Genomic DNA, 21,004 nt, shown 5'->3' on the forward strand with positions numbered 1-21,004 from the left:
TTGATTTCAAAGGTAATTGGGATGATCATTTTTCATTAATCGAGTTTGTATATAATAATAGTTATCATTCTAGTATTCAAATAGCTCTATTTAAAGCCTTATATGGTAGGAGTTCTAGGTCTCTGATTGGTTAGTTTGAAGTTGGTAAATTTTCCTTGATAGGTCCCAAGTTGGTGCATGAGGCCATGGAAAAGTTTATAATCATTAGAGAAAGATTGAAAACCACTCAAAGTCAACAAAAGTCCTATTCGGGTGTAAGGAGAAGAGAACTTGAATTTGAGGTTAATAATTGGGTTTACTTGAAGATTTCACCCATAAAGGGTGTGATGCATTTTGACAAGAAAGAGAAGCTTAGTCTCTGGTATGTAGGCACATATAAAATTTTGAGGAGGTTTGGCAAGGTCACATATGAGATGGATTTACCTTTGGAGTTAGCATCGGGGCATCCGATGTTTCATATGTCCTTATTTAAGAGGTATGTTGGTGATCCTAGCTCAATTGTGCCCTTGGACAGTATGGGTGTGGAGAAAATATTATCCTATGAGGAAGTTCCTATTGAGATTCTAGACCGGCAAGTTCGAAAGTTGAGGAACAAAGAAGTAGCATCCGTTAAAGTGTTATGGAGAAACCAAGAGGTTGGAAATGCTACATGGGAGGATGAATTCGATATGATGTCACAATATCCTCATATCTTTCCTTCCATTCCTAGTTGAGGTATTAAGTTATTTCATGGTCACTCCTTCAAAATCATGCGTTTCAACCATTCTCATGTTTCCTTATGCATGCAAGCTCATGAAGTTGATTCTTAAGCTATGATTTATGTTAAGCTGAAAATCTCATGGTTTACACATCTTCAGTATGTTGTTGCTTTCATGTTGGGCTTCTATGTTTCTTTTCCTACTCCTTTCATGCTAGTTCAATTCCATTTGAGGACATATATTTCACAGAGGGAGATATTGTGAGGCCCCGGAAGCTGAAAAGTCTAAATTTTGAATTAAGAAGGGAAAATAATGAAAACTAGATTCTAAATCTCACCAAAAGGTCTTGGAGACTTGCCAAGATGTCTTAGAGACTCACTAATAGGAGAGAAGCTTGCTAAAGGATGCTGAGAAATTTGGCTCAGAGGCAAGAAAGGTTAGCGAGGAATAGACAGGTTGGTGACCCGTCGAAGGAGGTCGGTGAGCAGTGCCTTCTCGTAGAATTTATCAAAAAAGTTAGTAGGAAATAAATGAACACAGCGAGGAAGAATAAAGTCGGTGACACACTGACTGGTTCAATGGGCCAAGTCTTCTTGCAAAAATGTTTAGAGGATTTTTGATCAATCACTCAGGGCAATTAGGCGAGCAAGATAGAGGTCGGCGACTCGCCAATAGGAAAGGCGGGCTTGACCGACCTTGAAAAAGATGATCCCATCAGTTTTAAGTAAGGAAATTTTTGTCCTTTCCTACTCATTTAATTCCTAGACTACGTCTTTTAGAACCTATTCCTAAAGACTATATTTACATAAACCCTTCAAACTTCCTCCATTCCTTCTCAAATCAACAATTCCAATAATTCTCTCAGAAAGGATTCTCTCAAGTTCTTCCCCATGGTTCAAGTTAGGGATTTTCAAGGGTCAAGTTCAAGTCTCCACATTCTCTGCATAGAGGGCCTAATTGATCAAGGTATGTGAGAATTCATCCATGGATCCTTCCATCCATTGAGTCCCAAGGCTTTTCTCCAATCCTTCTTCTATGATTATCTTCTAAGCCCTAATTCTTATGGAATTTCATTGGGTAAATTTAATTATAGCTTCTTTCATTATAATTGATTTAGTTATCCATAAACTAAATTAAATTGCATGATTTAATGTTGATCGCCATGGACCCATGTATTATGTTACTTTCAAAGTATGAACCTATGAAGTTATGATCATGAATTGATGAAATATTTTACAAAAAGCTATAACGATGATGAATTATGATTCCAATGATGCTTTATGCAAGTTTCTATGGTTATGAAAGGTAATTCTCACACCTTCATATTAAATATGGTGAAAGGTTTTCTCACCTAACCACAAATTCATAAGGATTGAAATGTTTTCTCATTCTTGTATTAATTAATAATATTAATGAGTTACTCTTATGACTATTTTATAATGAGGATTGATATCTGTTAGTGTTTTTCCTAATGATGTCAATGACTATGATTTATGACTTTTCATTGGGATAAGTACTAAGCACCGAGTGGACTTTGAGGTGCGGTTTGGTCTAGAAGCTCAATGAGTGACCCAAGGGAATCCTAGTACTAACCTCTAGTCCTTAACTACATTACCCGCGTAGGTTTTCCTTTATGACTAGCTAGCGGATCTATAATTAGCTCAAGTTAAGATGTTCTCACGGAGTCTACCTTGGCAAGTAGCCTCTCTCTTCTCGATGTGGGAGTTACGTCAAATTATATGTTATAGCTCACATGGTCTTAAGTGTCAGCTAAAGTCCTATCCTACACACAAGTATATGTAAAGGTATAAGTTCTCAGGATGTTTATGATGTATTGATCACATAATTATGATTATGATATTCAAATATTTTCAAGTTTTACTCATGTTTTCAAGACATTGGTCATGCATCCTCTGTTCATATTGTATATGTCTGATTATCATTGTTCATACATGTTTATCACATACTTAGTGCATTTCATGTACTAACACATACTTTTTCCTACATTGTATCAGAATGTAGGGTCTGACGATCGCACACCTCTCACTCATGGCTAGAATTCCATTACTACTTCCATTATTGGTGATTGCTCATGTTCCGAGGATGTGACACATCATGAATTCTTATACTTCAATGTCTTTTATTTTCATGATTGTAAGCTAGGAGCATGTCCTATTCCTCATCTAGAATGGTAGATGCATGTTTAGATGTACATTGAGTATGTAGCTTCGACTATTCGAACATGTTTCTTTAACCTTCTCCTTATACGAGATTTCTTTTGAGACTTATTTTCCTCTAGTGGTCTGACAATTAGCACAAGTTAAGATGTTTTCATGGAGTCTACCTTGAAAAGTAGCCTCTCTCTTCTCGATGTAGGAGTTACATTGGATTTCATGTTATAGCTCGCATGGTCATTGAGTACACTCTTGATCCTCCTTATGTATGTGATGCATAATCAGAGGCTTGGTAGGAGTCCCTCGAGATTTTAATCATTGTGTCACGCCTAGAGCTTAGCTTGGATCGTGACAAGAGTGTATTAGCTCCAATAGTTAAGACTTTTTTAAAGGAGGATGACTGTGAAAAGAAACTCTTTTCTGTTTCCCAGCTAAGCAATGAACACATCTTTTCACCTTTGCTTGTTTCACACCAACAAATAAATTCTTCTTATCTAAACAAGTGATCCCCCTCTTACTCATATGACTGAGCCTTTTGTGCCATAGTTCTGACAACGTCTCACTTTGTATCAAATTTATAGAGTCACCAAGAATTGATCCTTGTGTCATATATAAATATGAATGCTTTCTTCCTCGAGCAACAATCAGTGAGCCTTTGGTGAGATTCCATTGTCCATTGAACAAGTCATTATGGTAGTCATCATCATCTAGTTGTCATTAATATATCAAATTCAAAAGAATGTCTGAAGCATGCTTGACATTATGAAAGACTAACGTTGTACCAATATCGGTCTTCAAACAAATTGTGCCAACACCAAAAACCTTAACCTAACCAGCATTATCCATCTTTAACACACTAGAGTTAATAAAAGTATAGGATGAAAAGAAGGCTTTCCTCGGTGTGAAATGCAATGTAGCTCCAGAATCTACTATCCAACTTGTATCTTGAGATACAAAATTGATGACGCTTGTATCACAAACAAAGAGAAAGTCATCTTAGAAAACAACAACACAGTCTCCATTATTTTGTTCCTTCTTTCCTTCTCCAAGGTCTTGCTTCAACTTGTTGCAAAACTTTTAATATGTCCTTTTTTCCCACAATGATAACACGAATGATTTTGATGTTTGGATCTTGACTTTATTCATCCTTTACCTCTACATCTCGAACCTCTTATTTTACCTCTCCCTCAATCTTCTGTAAAGAGAATATCTAAATGTAAGGATGCAAGTTGAGATCTTCTTCTGACTTCATCATTCAACACACCACTTTTTGCATATTTCATAGTCATCTTACCATAGGAGTAGAATTTGTTAAAGAAAATCGAAGAGTTTCCCAAGAATTTGGTAAAGTATTAAGAAGCCAAAGCTCTTGTATTTTATCATCAAAATTGACACTAATTCCTGACAGCTGATCAATAACACTTTAAAAAATATTTATGTGATCAAGAATAGGACTATCCTTATTGTATTTAAAAGTCATCAATTGCTTTAACAAGAACTTGTTACCGCTAGTTTTAAAGCATAAAGTATCTCCAACTTTTCCCATAATGTTCTACCATGTGTCTCATTAACAATATGTTTGCGAACGTTGTCTTCAATCCATTACCTTATATATCCACATACTTGGTGCTCAAAATCCCAATTTTCATTAGTCACATTGTCAGGTTTGTGAGAAGCAAAAATAGGAAGATGCATCTTTTCACGAACAGAAAATCTTTCATCTTGCTTTTCCATATGTTATAGTTACTCCCATTTAAACACACCATCTTAATCATATTTTCCTCCATCAAAAAATTCTTGATATATAACCAAGGCTCTGATACCACTTGTTAAGACGAAAGGACGCATATTCAAAAATAGAAAAAATAAAAAATATTAAATTTAACGTGAAAAACTCCTTCAAATCGAAGATAACAACAACGCAATTGCCGAGATTCAAATTTCTCCACTATAAAAATAAGAGGTTGCAAATATTCTTCTAAATGACTACACAATAATTGTCAAGCAACGAGAAATAATAACTACACCAACAAAAGTAAATAGGAAGAAAAACACTCAAAACAAAGCTACTATTCGGGACATAAAATGGGATTTTGCTTCCTTTCAAATCCTATCTCCACCATTCAAATTAAAGAGCAAGATTTTAGAAACACTCCGGAAAAATTTCAGCCTAATCCAACACTTAACAAATTGAAAAAATGCTATATGAATGTTTCTGGTTGGAGAGGAAAAATTGTTGTGGAAAACACATTTTTCTTCTCTCTTCTCTCTTATTGAAAGCCCTCCCAAAAACCTCTGTTATGTGCCTAATGTCTTTCAAATACAAATACTATCGGGCAATTAAATAATTCTCTCAAATCATCCTATTTATAGAGTGGTGCTTTTTCGTAAAGCTAAAATCAACTCCAAATAGGACTAAAATTCCAATTCTTTTCCAAATAGGATTAGGAACAAAAAAGGAGAACTATTCTAATTATTTTTTAATGGCTAAGATACAGACATATTATTCATCATTTTGTATTTTGTGATGCTTCAGTAGAAAACTTTGAGATATTTTCTTTTCATATGATAAAGTCCTTCATTCTCTTCTCCTATATCAATTGGTTATTCTTGAATTGAAGATTGTCATAATAGAGACAAATGTATGTCATGTGCTGAAGAACATACCAAGAGTTGCCATAACAGCAGCAAAGATGATAATCCCTACAGGTTGAACTCTTAACTTTCCTATAGGGTACTTGTAAACGTTTATACTCTTCATTGACAGGTGTGTGAACCACAGAATACCACCAGCCATAAGATCAAGTAACGAATCCAACGTCGATGCTGCAATCGCCAAAGAACCACTTTTTACTGTAGCATATATCTGCAAACGATCAAAAGTAACGATGAAGTATAAAATATATCTTCATTTCCTCACAAATAACGTAATTGAATACAACTACTTTCTGTCTCATAGTGATGATTTAATACATCATTAGTATTAAATTTACATGTGGTAGAGTTTGAGCAAGTAAAACTACGTAGCTGAACTAGTTGTAGCAAACTTCATATATCCTAGGCCAGAAACTGAAGGTCTTCTTCCAATATTTGAGATGATAAAAGGAATCCTGGGCACTCAAGGATGTGGTCTAATGGTAAAGAAAGTGGGTGAATGTCGTGGATGACTAGGGTTTAGAGGAAAAAACAAAATAATAATAGGTAATTTCTTTCTTTCTACTTAAACATTAGTGGACCTTATACCTGTGCTGGTGGGAGGTAGTAGTGATTGAGATACAACAAGAGTTGGCTTGGACACGACGGTAACAAGAAAATAATAATGAAATAACAGGCCAGATATCCTTGTGTAAGAGGCACGTAGAGATTAATGTTAAGCAGCAAGGAGAAGGTTTGAGGCATTAAAGATTCGCAGATTTACCAACAGAAGCACTGAAAATGAAATTTGACCTTAAAAGCAAGTAATAAGACATTTGCCCAATTAGATATGTGCATTGCTCTTTCATGTTGTTCTTGCTCTAGTGGGTCTTGCTCTTCATCAATGACATCTACTGAATCAAGTGAGTCAACTTCCTCAAAGGACTTGAGAGTAGCAATTTGTCTTTCATAATATTCTTTCTCTCCTATAAATGAAAGAAATTATAGGATCATCAATATAGTGAAATTTGCAATTAGCAATAGAATTAATCAACATGAGAAGAAGAGAGAGATAAGGTAACAAGTTTTACATGTAATGTTGAAGGATTTACCTTCAATTAAACCAGTTGTTTTAGATAAGTCCAAAAGAAAAGGGACTTCAGGATCAAGCCCTGTCTTAACCTTTATAGGTAGTTCCGAGAAGAAATCACATCTCATAGAATTAACTGAGTTTCGACGCTTTGGTATGACATTTCTCAACAATGGCTCTTCCACATCCATTTTTTTCTTCTTTCTTTCACCTGTTATCCAAAATCAATTTGGATATCTAAAAAACAATTCTCACAAATCAAAATTAGCCTCTTTTATTCAATAATTGGCAATCGAAAATAGAAATTAGGGAAAGAAATAGACAAAAAATTTGGCATGTATTTTTTTTCTCTCCCTTTCTTTTTATATCAAGAGAGAGAAATGAATGTCAAAATTGAAGAAGCTCGAACCATGCAAAAATGCATGAAGAATGTGACTAAATGCTCAGATTTGTTTTTGCTCTCAAAAATTGTGGCATGCATGAAAAGGGTGACTTCTTTGGTTAAGCTCTCTTTCATCCTATCTTTTTTTTTTCTTTTTTATGGGGGATGGTTCTAAGTACGTTTTTGGAACTGAAACGCATCTAATTACTTGTACACATTATTTTACATAAGGCCTAAATTACTCTGACTTTTTCTTCTGGGCTATCACGTTTCATCATTCATTTAATGTGGTCTCTGTAATTCATATGTAAGTTTGGTATAACCTTTTAATAAGAGAAATGAAATATAACCCTTAACCATCACATCATTCGTAGAAATATTTCTTACTAAATTCTATCGATTTTCCTTTTTTCTACTAACATTTAAAAAAATATATATACAAGAATATATTTTTTTCTTCTTTACTTACTAGGAATATTTTGAGGCAATCCAGTTGATAAATTCCATTATGTTTGATTTGCCACGTGAATCAAGTCAGTTAAAATAGGATTAGTGGAGGCACAACATAAGTTCCTAAATTTCTTATAAATCTAAACAACAACAACATACCCACAACATATATAAGTTCCTAAATTTCTTATAAATCTAACAACAACAACAATAACATACCCAGTGAAATTCCACAAGTGGTGTCTGGGATGCTAGGATGTACGCAGACCTTACCATTACCTCATAGAGATAGAGAGGCCGTTTTCGAAAGACCTTCGTCTCAAAAGTCAAAGTCCCAAGTAAGAGAGAAAAATAAGATAAATAGCATAATGACAAAAATAAATAAATGAAAAGCGATGCAAATTTTACAAGACAAGAACAATAACGATAACAGAGTAATGTGATCATCAAGGTAATAACAACACAACTATAAAGGCACGCCTAGACCTACGTCCACCCTAAACAGACACACTGCAAGACACCATTCTATTCCTACTAGCCTTCTACCCTAATCTGCGACCTCCACTCCTTTCTATCTAAGGTCATGTACTCGGTGATATGGAATAGTGCCATATCTTGTCTAATCACCTCTCTCCAATACTTTTTCGGTCTACCCCTACCCCTCCGCATAATCCTCAAATCCAACCGCTCGCACCTCCTAACTGGGGCATCGACACCCCTCCTCTGCAGATGCCCAAATCATCTCATTCTCGCTTCTCTCATCTTGTCTACCACAAATGCCACTCCCACCTTCTCTCGAATAACCTCATTCCTAATTTTATTACTCCTAGCATGTCCACACATCCATCTCAGCATCCTCATCTCCACAACATGCATCTTCTGGACATGAGAGTTCTTTATTGACCAACATTCCACTCCATATAACAACGCTGGTCAAACTATTATTCTATTGAACTTACTTTTAAGTTTAGGTGGTACTACAAAACAATCTACAAAAATAAGAAAATAAAAAAAATCCTCTATTTTCCATAGTATATGTCGGCTGTTAGTGGACTATTTGGGGGATGAACTCCCTAATTAATGGTGAAACTAGAATGTGTCGTGATTCTAACATTTGTATACATAGTGCTATTGATTACAGTTTTTTTTGTTTTGGCCATAAATCCTTTTCCAAGTGGAGGAAAAAATACATAAATTGTTGGACGTGTTTGATATGATAAAAATTATTTTTCATGAAATGTTTTTAATGAGAGTTTTTTAGAAAATATTTTTCCATCAAATTAAAATTATTTTTTTGATTTTTCAATCTTTTGCAAATTTAGTTTTAATTTTCTTTCTAACAAAAAATCTTTAATTTAGGCATATAAGCTCTTAAATTCTACACACAGGAGATCTTTGTAGGTGATTTTCTTATATTCAAATTGTAAAGGGTTGTATTCACCAATTCCATTGAATAAAATGACTTCATTGTTTAGAGGCCTATAATCTAAAAAAACTTTGTATGTATATATTTATTTTTCTAACTTTTTATATGTAAATTATTACTAAATATCTTTTTTATAAATGATTTCTTCGAATACTTTTTTAAATTATTAGTTTTAGGTAAGATTTTATCAATTCAATGTTGAAAAATATTCTTTTACTGAGACAATCATTATATGAATTGTTAACATATTTCTATACGTAAAAATTGACAAACTCTAAATAAAAATAAGAGTAAGAACCAAAAAAATTTATTCAAAAAGTTGATAAATTGGTATACCCTAACTACTTTAATATATTTGTTGTAATGCTCTCCTAGAAACTTCCTACAGAGCATTGGATGTTAATGGTAAAGCAGTGGCAGACACTATCACACTATCACAGGTGGAGTGTTCACGAAAAACACTTTTGAGGAAGCGATTGGAAACACTGGACAGGGTTACAAAGACCAATAGTGCTTGGCACACTAGGGACACAGAAACCACTAAGGTTACTTTTGCAGTAAGGTCAACCGTAGACTTAATAAGAATGAATAAGAAACTGAGTCAGTAGGTGGCCCAAATGAAAGCTTAATTTAGCATGTATGTCACACTCCGGGAGGGTACCCTAGATGTGACCGGCACTCCAAAACCATTACTGGCTCCCAAGCGAATTACTTGGCCTGATCACACATCCGTTCATTCATTAAATCAGCAGAAGACTTAAAATAAAGAGATGATTAGGTGGGCAATTCCAATCGATAATCTAGCTCAAGGAAGAAAGGCCATGGGCAAATAAATCAAACTCCAATATATGTCATTAAAATAGTCTGACAAGAACAATTCAAGAAAATAAAATACTCAATCGAACCATCACTATCTAGTCTATGAAGCCTCTATCACTACTATCTAATTGGTGCCAATGACAGGTTCATGGCTACCTCAAATCCGAATGAAAAGACTAAACTCGACGCAAGAATAACATAAGTGATATCCTCCGAATGTAGGGGAGGACTCACCAATAAGCTGAGTGTGAACAGATCCTCAACGGTGCGCCTATTGATGATCTCTTAATCCTTTCTCTGCATCATGAAAAGATGTAGGTCCAAATGGACGTTAGTACATGAAATGTACGAGTATGTAATATGGAAGAATGAAACATGCATCAAGGTAGAATAATATCGATTCAAATATCTCAAATCAGAAAAATAAAAGAGACTCAATCAAGGTGTCATAAGTCTAAAGTAAGAATACGGTTTAGAAAGAGACCAATCATATATAATCCAATCCAGTCATATACAATTCAATTCAATCCAATGATATACAGTTCGATCCAATCCAATCATATACAATCTAATCCAATTCGATCATATATAATTTGATCCAATCCAATCATATACAATTCGATCCAATCCAATCATATACAATCCGATTCAATCCAATCACCTACCATCCAATCCAATCATATATATTCGATCCAACACAATCCAATCATATATAATCAACTCAACGAATAAAGTCAAAGGACTCAACTCAATAGACATGTGAATTAGAATTTAATAATATTTTACAATTCAACTCAATTATCTACAATATCAATCAAACCAATCATTTCATGCACAATCCACTCAATTTGGGAGTTTCTCTAACCGACAACCATCACTTATGAGCTAGTGATATACAACAAGCCGACGTTGTTGCCACATCCGTTCAATATTTTACCAGGGTATGAGCGAATCAACCAATCATTGATCCAACAATCAACAAGTCTTATTATGTTAGGACAATGAAATAGGGAAATATTTGACTTTAACCGTTCAATCCTTTCCTACATTGGCTACATAGTTCATGGAATTCGAGTAGAGACTATACTCTTACCTAATTTGATACTCGATTTTCCTCCCAAGACTCAATATGCTCATATCTATCAAGTGAGTAAAATACTCATTTAGTCTCTTTTGGACTTAGTTCAAAATCAACTCATTGAGTCTCATTGGACTCTTTTCAAAACTCAATCAATCTGGTCTCATTGGACCTTCTTTCAAAATCAACTCATCTCAATCATCAGATTCTTCTCTTTAAATTTGATACAATCTCAACTCAATGAATGCATTTAAAACATATATTTTAACTCCTCTACTCAATCTCAAAATAGATGTTTTAATGTAATAATGCTCAATTCATTTGTACTCAAAATACTCATGCTCAAAATAGTAATTAAGAGACTTCTCAAACTCAACTCATGCTTAAATTCTTTCTAAATCAATGATGAAGATAATCATTCTTTACACTCAAAATAGTGCATAAATAATTTATACAAAGACGTTCACAAATTATTTTTAAGACTCGTTCTCAAACAATCATTTATACTCAAAATCCTCATATGACTCCAAGCAAATTAAATTATGCAAATTATATCATGTAGTCACATTAGACTCCAATCCACTCCATCTCAAGCATCATCATCAACATTAACTCTTCATCAATCATTTTATCTTTTTAAAAATAGACATCATTTACATCATCATCAAATATCTTGCTCCAAAATCCTTATTTAACTCTATGTTCAATTTCATAAAACTCATTAAAAAAGTGCATCATCTCACTTAGAAAGCAATATTTTTATTTATACATGAAAACCATCAATCTCAACCTCAAGACAATTTATGATAAAAATGAAATCTCTTCTTGGGTTCATGTGAATAAATACATGAATCCATACTCTCAACAAAAATCAACTCAGGAACATCATTAATAGTATGAGTTTATATACAAAACTCAATAGAAATTATACATAATTCCAGAACTAAACTCATGGAACCTCAAAACTCAACTCAACTTGAATCAATGAAGATGTAGTATGCGTGGATGAAATTAATCCAATGTTGTGAGTAGCCTTACATATCTGAAATGAAGATTATCTAACCAAGAATAAAAAATATGGCTTGAAGATCTTGAATCTTAGCCCTTCTTCTCTTTTCTAGTCTCTTCTCTCAAATCGCCTAAGGTGAAGGAGAGGAAAACTTCCTTGGATATTATGAGGGAACTGATTTTTCATCCTAAAATGACTAGGGTTATAATTGGGATAGGTGGGGAAAAATCCAGAATGCCCTTTCTCAAGAAAAAATCTAAAAAATGGATTCAAAACGTTGGGTGCGATAGTGGTGTGCCACTCCATCACCCAAACTACTGCAACTAGTTTTCGGGCGCTCTACAGTGATAGTCTTTGGTAAAATGGTCATAATGTTTGACTCCAAACTCGTAATGAGGCAAAAATGATAGAGTTGGAAAGAAAACTCAAATACCTTTAATTTGATAATTCATGGTTCACCGAACTCTTAATATTCTGAAAACTATGGTCGTTTGAAGTTGACCCTTATAAGATCTTATATGAAAACTTAGCCGATAGAAATTTGTTGGACTTGGCTTGGTATTAGAGATCCCTCATGAACCTAAACCACATATAATGCCCTTAAAATACTTAGAAATTGATCCTAACTAATATATATAATTACAAATCATTCAGTTTGAGTCTATACACATATGAAGAATGGTTTAAGTCTTGGCGAAAAATTTTGGGGTGTTACAATGTATGTCAAACAACAAAGAGAAAATGGTCAAGAGAAAGTTAACGCAGTAGATTACATGGCAGAGCACAAATACATGAGGATTACGAATATAATGAGGATGTTTACTATGTGAATGATCAACAGAGGGGTTTTCAGACTAACGCTCAAGGATCCAATTAGGATAGTTGGTGCAAATGTCAAGAAAATCAAAATTGAAAGTTCAATTGAGAAATCAACTTCAACCAAGATAATAACTTAAATAGATTTGGATACACTAACCGAAACAGGGCCAAGATAAAAATGGTGAGTGGATCAAGAGAGAAAAATATAAAAATGATAGAAGTGGTGCATACATTCCACCAGATAATCACAATGGAGGATCAGGTTTCTCAAGGTTCGAAGATATGATGGCCAAGCAGCTAAAGAAAGTAAAAAATTTTGATGAAAATATTAAGAAATTGTGAAGCGACATATCGGGTATGAATCAGAGGGTGGAGTCATATGGAACAGTTATTAAACTAAATGAGCAACAACTAGCCCAGATGTCCACAATGTTGAACCAATGCCTAAAAGGAACACTTCCAAGAAATAAAGTCTAGAATCTAAAAAATGATGAACATTACATGGCGGTGACTACACAAAGTGGGAAGCAGACTGTTGATCCCCCAATGCAGATAGTGGTGGAGAATCGAATGGGCCCAAAGTTATTATGGAAGAACATCAAAGTAAACCTGAAGAGAAAATTGATGATGAGAACACAACTTAGATATGTCACGATCCAACCCTGTAGGCCGTGATTGGGGTCCGACCTGGACCCCTGTATACATACCTATCAGCTTTAGTCAAATCGAGCTATGCACAAAGTGATACTACTTACAAAATCCTAATGAGTTAAAACTTTTTGAGTACGTGTGGCCCCTTCCATTCGTACTGTATCATAAAAGGGCCTACAAGCCGACAAGGCTGCTGTAACATAAAAACATTTACAATATGCCATATAGGCACAATCAAAACGAACTCACAAATAACCCACATATATATGTCTACAGACCTCTAAGAATAGTAATAGCAACATATGATGGGATAGGGCCCCCGCCGTACCCTTGAATATACAAATATATACATAGAAGGTCTAATACCCAAAGGCTTGGCTCCGATTCAATGGAGCTCCTCCCAAACTTGCCGAGTGAAACCCTAAGCTGGCGGATCCCCAAAGTGTGCGTCTATACCTGCGGGTATGAAACGCAGCCCCTCAGAGAACGGGGGGTCAGTACGATATATGTACTGAGTATATAAAGCATAACAACACATAACTGAGATAACAATTGAAATAGGAATGCAGGAAATAAGTATGACAGTTAAGAGTTCACTATATCTGCATCCTATGAAAAGAGAGCATGTATATCACCCCCAGCCCACCGTGGGACTCGGTGTTACCATATCAACGTATATGGCATCATACCATCGTATACGACATCGTTTCATACCTTACAAGTACATTACTATGTTTTCATATGTATGCTTGTCTATTGTATCCGGCCCTTTAGTGAGGGACTCGGTGAAGCTGTCATTTCATCGTGTATCATGCCTGTCCCTTCATGGGATGCGGTGAATAATCATTTCATCATTTATCATGCCCGGCCCTTCATAGAATGCAGTGATTAACTATTTCATTATTTAACATGCCCGACCCTTCATGGGACACGGTGAATAACTATTTCCTCATTTATCATGCCCGGACCTTCATGGGACGCGGTGAATTTATCATGCCCATCCCTTCATGGGACGCGGTGAATAGATATATTAATAGACTGCATGAGTAGAGTAGCGAGGAACCATATACAATTTAACTCATCATCTGAGACTCAATAAAATAGCCAAGTGAATCGAAACTTGAAGACCAGGGTATTACTCATTTCAAATACCCTACAAAATATCGTTAGGGATCATATCTACTGGAGTCTCAAGAATATTAGACGTATATCTAGACAAGACTAAACAGCTCGTAGAACAGGAGACTTTTGTCATCGTAGTGACCTTAGGAGTAGGAGCTTATACATTCAATTAATATTCAGCATATAGGAGACTCGAGAAATTTACGTTCAAATGTGACTAAGAGTCATGGATCATGTATTCGCCTATAGAAGGCTCGAGGGTGATAGCTCAGCTGCCTTAAGAGCCTTAGAATTTAGAAGTGTACATGAGTCATATGCTATATTTGGAACTTACAACTGGAACTACCTCCACACTCATATCATACCTCATTTCATTTACGTTTAAGACATCCCAAAAGAAAACAGCACTAGGCTCTATATATATTACCTTTTATCCTATAGAAGCCTTAAGAAGGAAATAGCTCAACTATTATAGGAGTTCTACCATCACGAAGTGGATAAGAATTATGAACTATACTCGGAGCTTTACGAATGGAATTATCCCCATGTTTTATATACAAACCATTCATAACTTATATCTAAGACATGCAAAAAGAAAGAAGAATAGCTTTACATACTTATGCCAAAAATATGCCAAGAGAAAGCTTCACATACCTCTTATGGGTTACTCTTTGTCACGCTCACGTCGTCGTCCTCCAAACCTATTTAACATGGAAGTAATGCAAGTATCAACAACCCTTAACTGTTCAGAACCTTAAGTTATACACGAGTGTTCACAGAACCCATTTCCTCGCTCGTCTTCTCGACTAATTCGTTAACTAGTTAACGAGTTAATGGAAATCGGGCAATATCTCTTCTATTATGTGCCCTGTCTGAATTTCCAATTACACTCCAACCAAAAACAATGAACTTCAGCATATTTTTAATCAATTCACATCAACAATATACAACATTAACTCCAAACGACTCACTCGAAACTACGATACCAAAAGAGGGTTTCTAATTTCAATTTTGTAAAACCTTTAATTACACAAGACAGAGGGTTGGGTGGATGAAACCAGCAGCACCCACACCTCTCTTAAAACATGTTCCAGCATCTTAACACACCACCACATGACCAGCAGCATCCCCCATACGCACAATGCCTCATTTTGACTACAATTTAACTATAACAATCCCAATTTAGTTTATTTCGAATGTCGAGCATTTCCAAAACTTTATTACACTTACATCAGAATAAAAGGTGTGTAATAAAACCTATAAAAACACCATAAAACTTCAAATTGGAAGGTCAGACCTTACCTTACCCGAAATTAGCCAAAACTCGCCAAAATTGCGCCTCAAAACTTCTCTAGCACGATTTAAATGTCGTGGCTGCTTGCTGTCCATTTTGTGCTGCACCAAGCCATGATTTTATACTAATAATACCTCCATATCATCGTGGTATACCCTAGATAATTAATTGATGGAACGAAATCGGGACTTACCTTTTTTTTCCTCCTAACCGTCACCCTTTTCTCTCCAAACTAAGGTTTTGTTCTTCTTTTTGCCTTGGCTGATTTTTTTGAACATTAACTGAAGTTAATAGTCATGTATACATATATATAGGTGGTCCTAGGAGGTGAAACATATCAGCCCCTAAGGGTGACACGTGTCCAGCCCTTATTGGGCCACCGTATTTATGCAATCAAGGAGGGGCTGCCACATGGCAGTGGGGTCCTCCCCCTCCAAGCAGGTGGATCACCTACTTGACCCCAAGCAAGTGGGTCACCTGCTTGCTTGAGGTGCTGCCATGTGTCCTTCTCTTCTCTTCCTCGCGGATTCGTAATCTCATCTTATTTTAAAAACCTATGTAATCCGTGCTTCGTAAGCTTGGTATATCCTCAAGTAGCTTAGGTATGTAAGACTTCTAAGTTAGTATCTTCCATAAGTAAATCGAGTCCTAGACTCATTACTTGGCCTACAATTCCTTCTGGTTTCTTATGACTCTATTTCCAACCTTCTCTACTATGGGGTATCTCATTCTCCCTTCCTTAGAGTCATTTGATAGTGTCGTAGATTATTCGGCTCACATGTTAACTTTTAAGAAGCTTAAGAAACATTCTGAGCTCAAGAGTGCGGGGTGTAACAGGAGAAGCTTGATGTTGAAACCACCAAGGGATAAAGAAGCCACTCAGATCATAATTTCCTGTAATGACCCTCAAGGTCATTTTTGGAATTTTGTAAAATGACCATTTTACCCCTCCCTTTAGATGCTCCGAGTCATTTCTAATTGTTACCGGGTGTTGATTTTTAGAAAATCCTATGAAAAGTTAAGTCCTTGGAAATTTTGAGTTTCATAAGCTTTAAGTGTTAAAAAGTGGTATTTGGGGTCAATTGGAGCTACGGGTCTTAGAATGGAATTCCGTCGATTCCAGCAGCTCCGAAATGTCAAAATAGGCTTAGGAGACTTTACGGAATCAGTTTTGGAGCTGTAACGAAGATTTGAGGCCTTGAGTTGAAAATTTGAGGAACTTTAAGCCAAGGTTTGACTTTGGTCAACTTTTGGAGTTCCGATGCTCGAAATGGAATTCCGACAACTCCTTTGGATTCAGGAGATGGTTTTTGGTCTAGAAGAAGTGTTGGTTGAATTTTTAGTGGTCCCGAGTCCATTTTGGTATTTTAAAGCCTAAGTTAGTTTAGTTGCGACTTTTTGAGTTTTGGGCTAACGAAATCTCGAATTCAAATTCTGATGGTTCCATCAGCTCCGGAATGACCAAATTAGGCTAGTAGCAATGTTGGAATGACTATCGAGGCAATCGATACGATTTTGGGGCCATTTGACGCTTTTGACTTTGAAAGTTAGCCTATGGTTGACTTTGGTCAACATTCTTGGAAAAAGCGCTCGAATGAAAATTCTGACAGCGCGGTTAGTTTTGGAATGTTGATTTTGGTCTGGAAAGACCCTTCGTTCTCTTTTCGAGGCTTCCGGACTAATATCGAGGCCCATTGTGGAATATGACTTAAAATGACTCTTGGGTGTGGGACCCACTTTTTATTAAAATGATCTCGTATGGGAATTCTGAATGCGTCATTGAGTCCGCAACGTCAAATTTAGTGGGGTAGCATATTTGGTTTATTTTTATCTGATTCCGAACAAATTCCGAAGGTTCGTTCGGAGACTTTAAATTGTGGCAAAAACCAGAAAATCTGCAGCAACAGTGCAGAATTTTTTCAGATTTTCTCCTCAACTTTGAACCCTCATTTCTTGAGTTCTAGAGCTCCAAATTGGGTGATTCAAAAGGCAAAATTGTGAGATTTTTCGTGGAGAACGCATTGGGGAGCTTGGAAACTGATTTGGAGCATTCGATTCAGGTAAAAATCGTGATATTATTTGCAGCAGTGTCCATTTCTGGAATGGATTTTTGAAGAACTTTGACAAGTTATTTCTTGACCAATATAAATCCGATTTGGGCGATTCCAGAGGCTATCTTGCGTGGAAATTTAAGGAGAACATCGTGGAAGTTTCAGAATCTGTTTTTGGCACGTCATTCGAGGTAATAAATTGATTTTTAGCTGCAGATTTAGTGATTTTCGGAATGAAATTTTATTGAATTTTGAAAGAGTGTATCTTGGTCAATATAACTCCGTTTTGAGTGATTCTTGAGGCTAGATTGTGGGGTTTTTCGCAAGGATCATCATAGTGCAATTTGTTTGGGTTGAAAGAGTCTCGTATTTCCAGAATTTACTGATTTTGATGCTGCCATTTTTGGTCCTTTAGTCCGAATTTATGAGTTTTGGTTGTTTGATCGTCTTGCGTAATTTTCCACCTCGAATTGTGTTATAAATCTGATTTGTGAGCTTGGGGTGACGTTTAGAACCTGTTTTGGGGGTCAAATCCGGAATTTCGTATGTGGGCCCCACAATTCCCGTTTTAGACCCTGAAATTGGCCCGTCTCCAAAAACAATTATGTAATTAGTGTCTAAACGACCGTATCGACGTTGTGGTTCTATTTTAGACAGTTTGGCAGCATTCCGAGGTCGTTTGAAAGGGAAAAGCTCTAGCACAGTGATTTGAAGCTCGCGTGTTTAGCCTACAGATAGGCTACGGTTTACCTTTCTTTAGATTGAGTTAGAATGTGTGAAAGCATGTTGAAATAGTTGGAATTTTGGTTGGGTAGTTTAATTGTATATCTCAGGTGTTAGAAATCATGTTTTAGGCTTGTTATCGGGTTTTTCGGGTATTTAGAAGTAGATATATCTTGTTGTTATTTGTTAGTATTATAAGGAGAGTTGAATGAGCATGTTGTTGATACTGTGGAGTATGTTGGCCTTAGTATAGGTGTTAGAAATTATGCTTTAGGCTTGTTATCAGGTTTTTCAGGTATTTAGAAGCATGTGTATCTTATCGTTATTTGTTAGTATTATAAGGAGAGTTGAATGAGCATATTGTTGATACTATGGAGTATGTTGGCCTTAGTATAGGATGTAAACTTGCTTTATATGCCCGGCGTCGCTCCGGTAGACTTAGATCCCTGTAGAATGGTGTAGCGGGCTAGTGCCTAGTAGTTGGCCTTAGCTAGGCGATACCCATGCTCTTAATAACACTCCCACCCATAACTCGGTATAGTCATAACTTTTGAGATGCGTTGGCAATACTAGAATTCGTGATCGTTTGGCTTCGGCTCCGGTTCAAGTTTTGGCGGCATATCAGTTGACTCATTGGGGAGGAAATTCTCGGTACTGTTGTTGATTAGTTAGAAAGGATATATTCGAAACCATGGGATAAATTATCTATGAGTATCCGGGTACCCAGTTCCGGCCTCTATTCTGGATTATCTATGAGCATCCGGATACCCAGTCCCGGCCTCCGTTCTGAATTATCGGGAAGCATCCGGGTACTCAGTCCCGGCCTCCGCCGACTTGCTAGTATGACGAGCATCCGGGTATCCAGTCCTAGCCTCGATCATACCGATGTATTACGGCGAGCATCCGGGTACACAGTCCCAGCCTCGACCACACCGATGTATTACGGCGAGCATCCGGGTACCCAGTCCCGCACTTATGTATTATGGCAAGCATTCGGGTACCCAGTCCCTGCCTTGGCCACTTTGAACATTTGGGCGAGCATCTGGGTCCCAGTCCCGGCCTCGACCCCTATGTCACCCCTAGATCGATTGACTCTTGGATATTCTGGGTTTTGGAAAGGATACAGTACTTCGGTTCCTGACATCACAGATTCTTGGTTCCTAGCCTTGGTAGTTGTAGCTATTCTGTGTACTCAGCGAACTTATGGGGGTTCGTTCGGGTTTTTATTTAACTTGCGTACGAGTGTCCCGGCTGGGCTTATGGGGGTCCAGTTGGGTATAGTTAGCTGTAGCTCTCGTAGATAGTACTCTTTTCACTTTAGATGCTTATGTTGATTCCTATTTAGGCTTATTCCTCTTTTTCATATTGTTTTCACTTTTTTTGCTCAGTCGGCCTATGATGCCTACTGCGTACCTGTTGTTTTGGTACTCATACTAAACTCTGCATCTACTTTCGTGATGCAGGACTGAGCACCAGCTACTGTCACGAATAGATCGAGCTTGTTGCAGTCAGATTCGGAGACTAGGGTGATAACTTGGCATTTTTGGATCACTTTTGTCTCCTTCAGAATGGATGGCCCGTCTTTTGCCTTTTGAGACTAGCCAGTTGTTGTATATATATGTCCGGTCCACTTTCGGGACTTGTACTCATATTTTATTTTGTAGCAGCTCTGTACTTGTGACTTCCAGGTTCTGGGAGGGATCTTTAGTTGTTTAAAACATGTTTTGGTTTACTTCCGCTTATTCATTCTGTTTACTTTTATAATTCGATGCTCTTATATAGTTTCTGCCCTCAAACACATTACTTGAAGTTCCGGGTTGACGGGTTGGCTTACCTACTCGAGGGTTATAGTAGGTGCCATCATGACCTGATGAAAAGTGGGTCATGACATTTCCATTCCACAACCTCTTCCTCCTTTTCCACGGAGACCGGCTAGGAAGATTGAAGAAGGGAAATATTATAAGTTCATATCAATATTGAAGCAACTCTTAGTTAATGTCCCTTTTGTTGAAGCACTTGAATAGATGCATGGTTACGCAATGTTCATGAAAGATCTTGTGACTAAAAAGAGGAATGTGATTTCAAACCCACAGATAATTTGCACCATTGTAGTGTAATAGCCACCCGTTCTTTGTTACAGAAAAAGGAGGAACCTAGAGAATTTACTATCTCATATACTATTGGAGCCTTTAACTTTGCTAAGACTTTTTGTGAATTGGGTGCTAGCATTTATCTAATGTTGCTAACATTGTTCTGACAGTTGGGTTTGGGAGTCTTAAACCAACATCAATGTGGCTAATTATGGCAGATTGTATAGTAAAAAGGTCTACGAGTAATATGTATGATGTTCTAGTCAAGGTTGAATCATTTATATTCTAAGAAGACTTCATTATTCTTGATTGTGAGGTTGACTTCAAGGTCTTTATCATTCTGGGAAGACCATTCTTAGCTACAGGGCATTCATTAGTTGATATGAAAACTAGACAATTGAAGTTTAGATTAAATAATAGAGAGGTGATCTTCAATATGTGATAGTCTATTAAGCACCTTAGTGATATACGAGTTGTTTCAGTGATTGATCTTA

The 21,004-nt window shown here is 36.5% G+C and overlaps 1 protein-coding gene across 1 annotated transcript in view; it reads right to left on the reverse strand.

Moving 5' to 3' along the window:
• LOC129871066 (metal tolerance protein 4-like) overlaps positions 1–6,797 on the reverse strand; it is a 57,474-nt gene extending 50,677 nt beyond the window's left edge. The window contains exons 1-3 of the mRNA XM_055945931.1: positions 6,619–6,797; positions 6,320–6,492; positions 5,540–5,738 (exon numbers count right to left, since the gene is read on the reverse strand). Of these exons, the coding sequence (XP_055801906.1) occupies positions 5,540–5,738; positions 6,320–6,492; positions 6,619–6,787 (541 nt within the window). The 5' untranslated portion in view covers positions 6,788–6,797. The remainder of the gene's footprint in view (positions 1–5,539; positions 5,739–6,319; positions 6,493–6,618) is intronic.
• Between the last annotated feature and the right edge of the window lie 14,207 nt (positions 6,798–21,004).

The sequence above is a fragment of the Solanum dulcamara genome, chromosome 10, assembly GCF_947179165.1.
Source record: "Solanum dulcamara chromosome 10, daSolDulc1.2, whole genome shotgun sequence".
Classification (NCBI taxonomy): domain Eukaryota; kingdom Viridiplantae; phylum Streptophyta; class Magnoliopsida; order Solanales; family Solanaceae; genus Solanum; species Solanum dulcamara.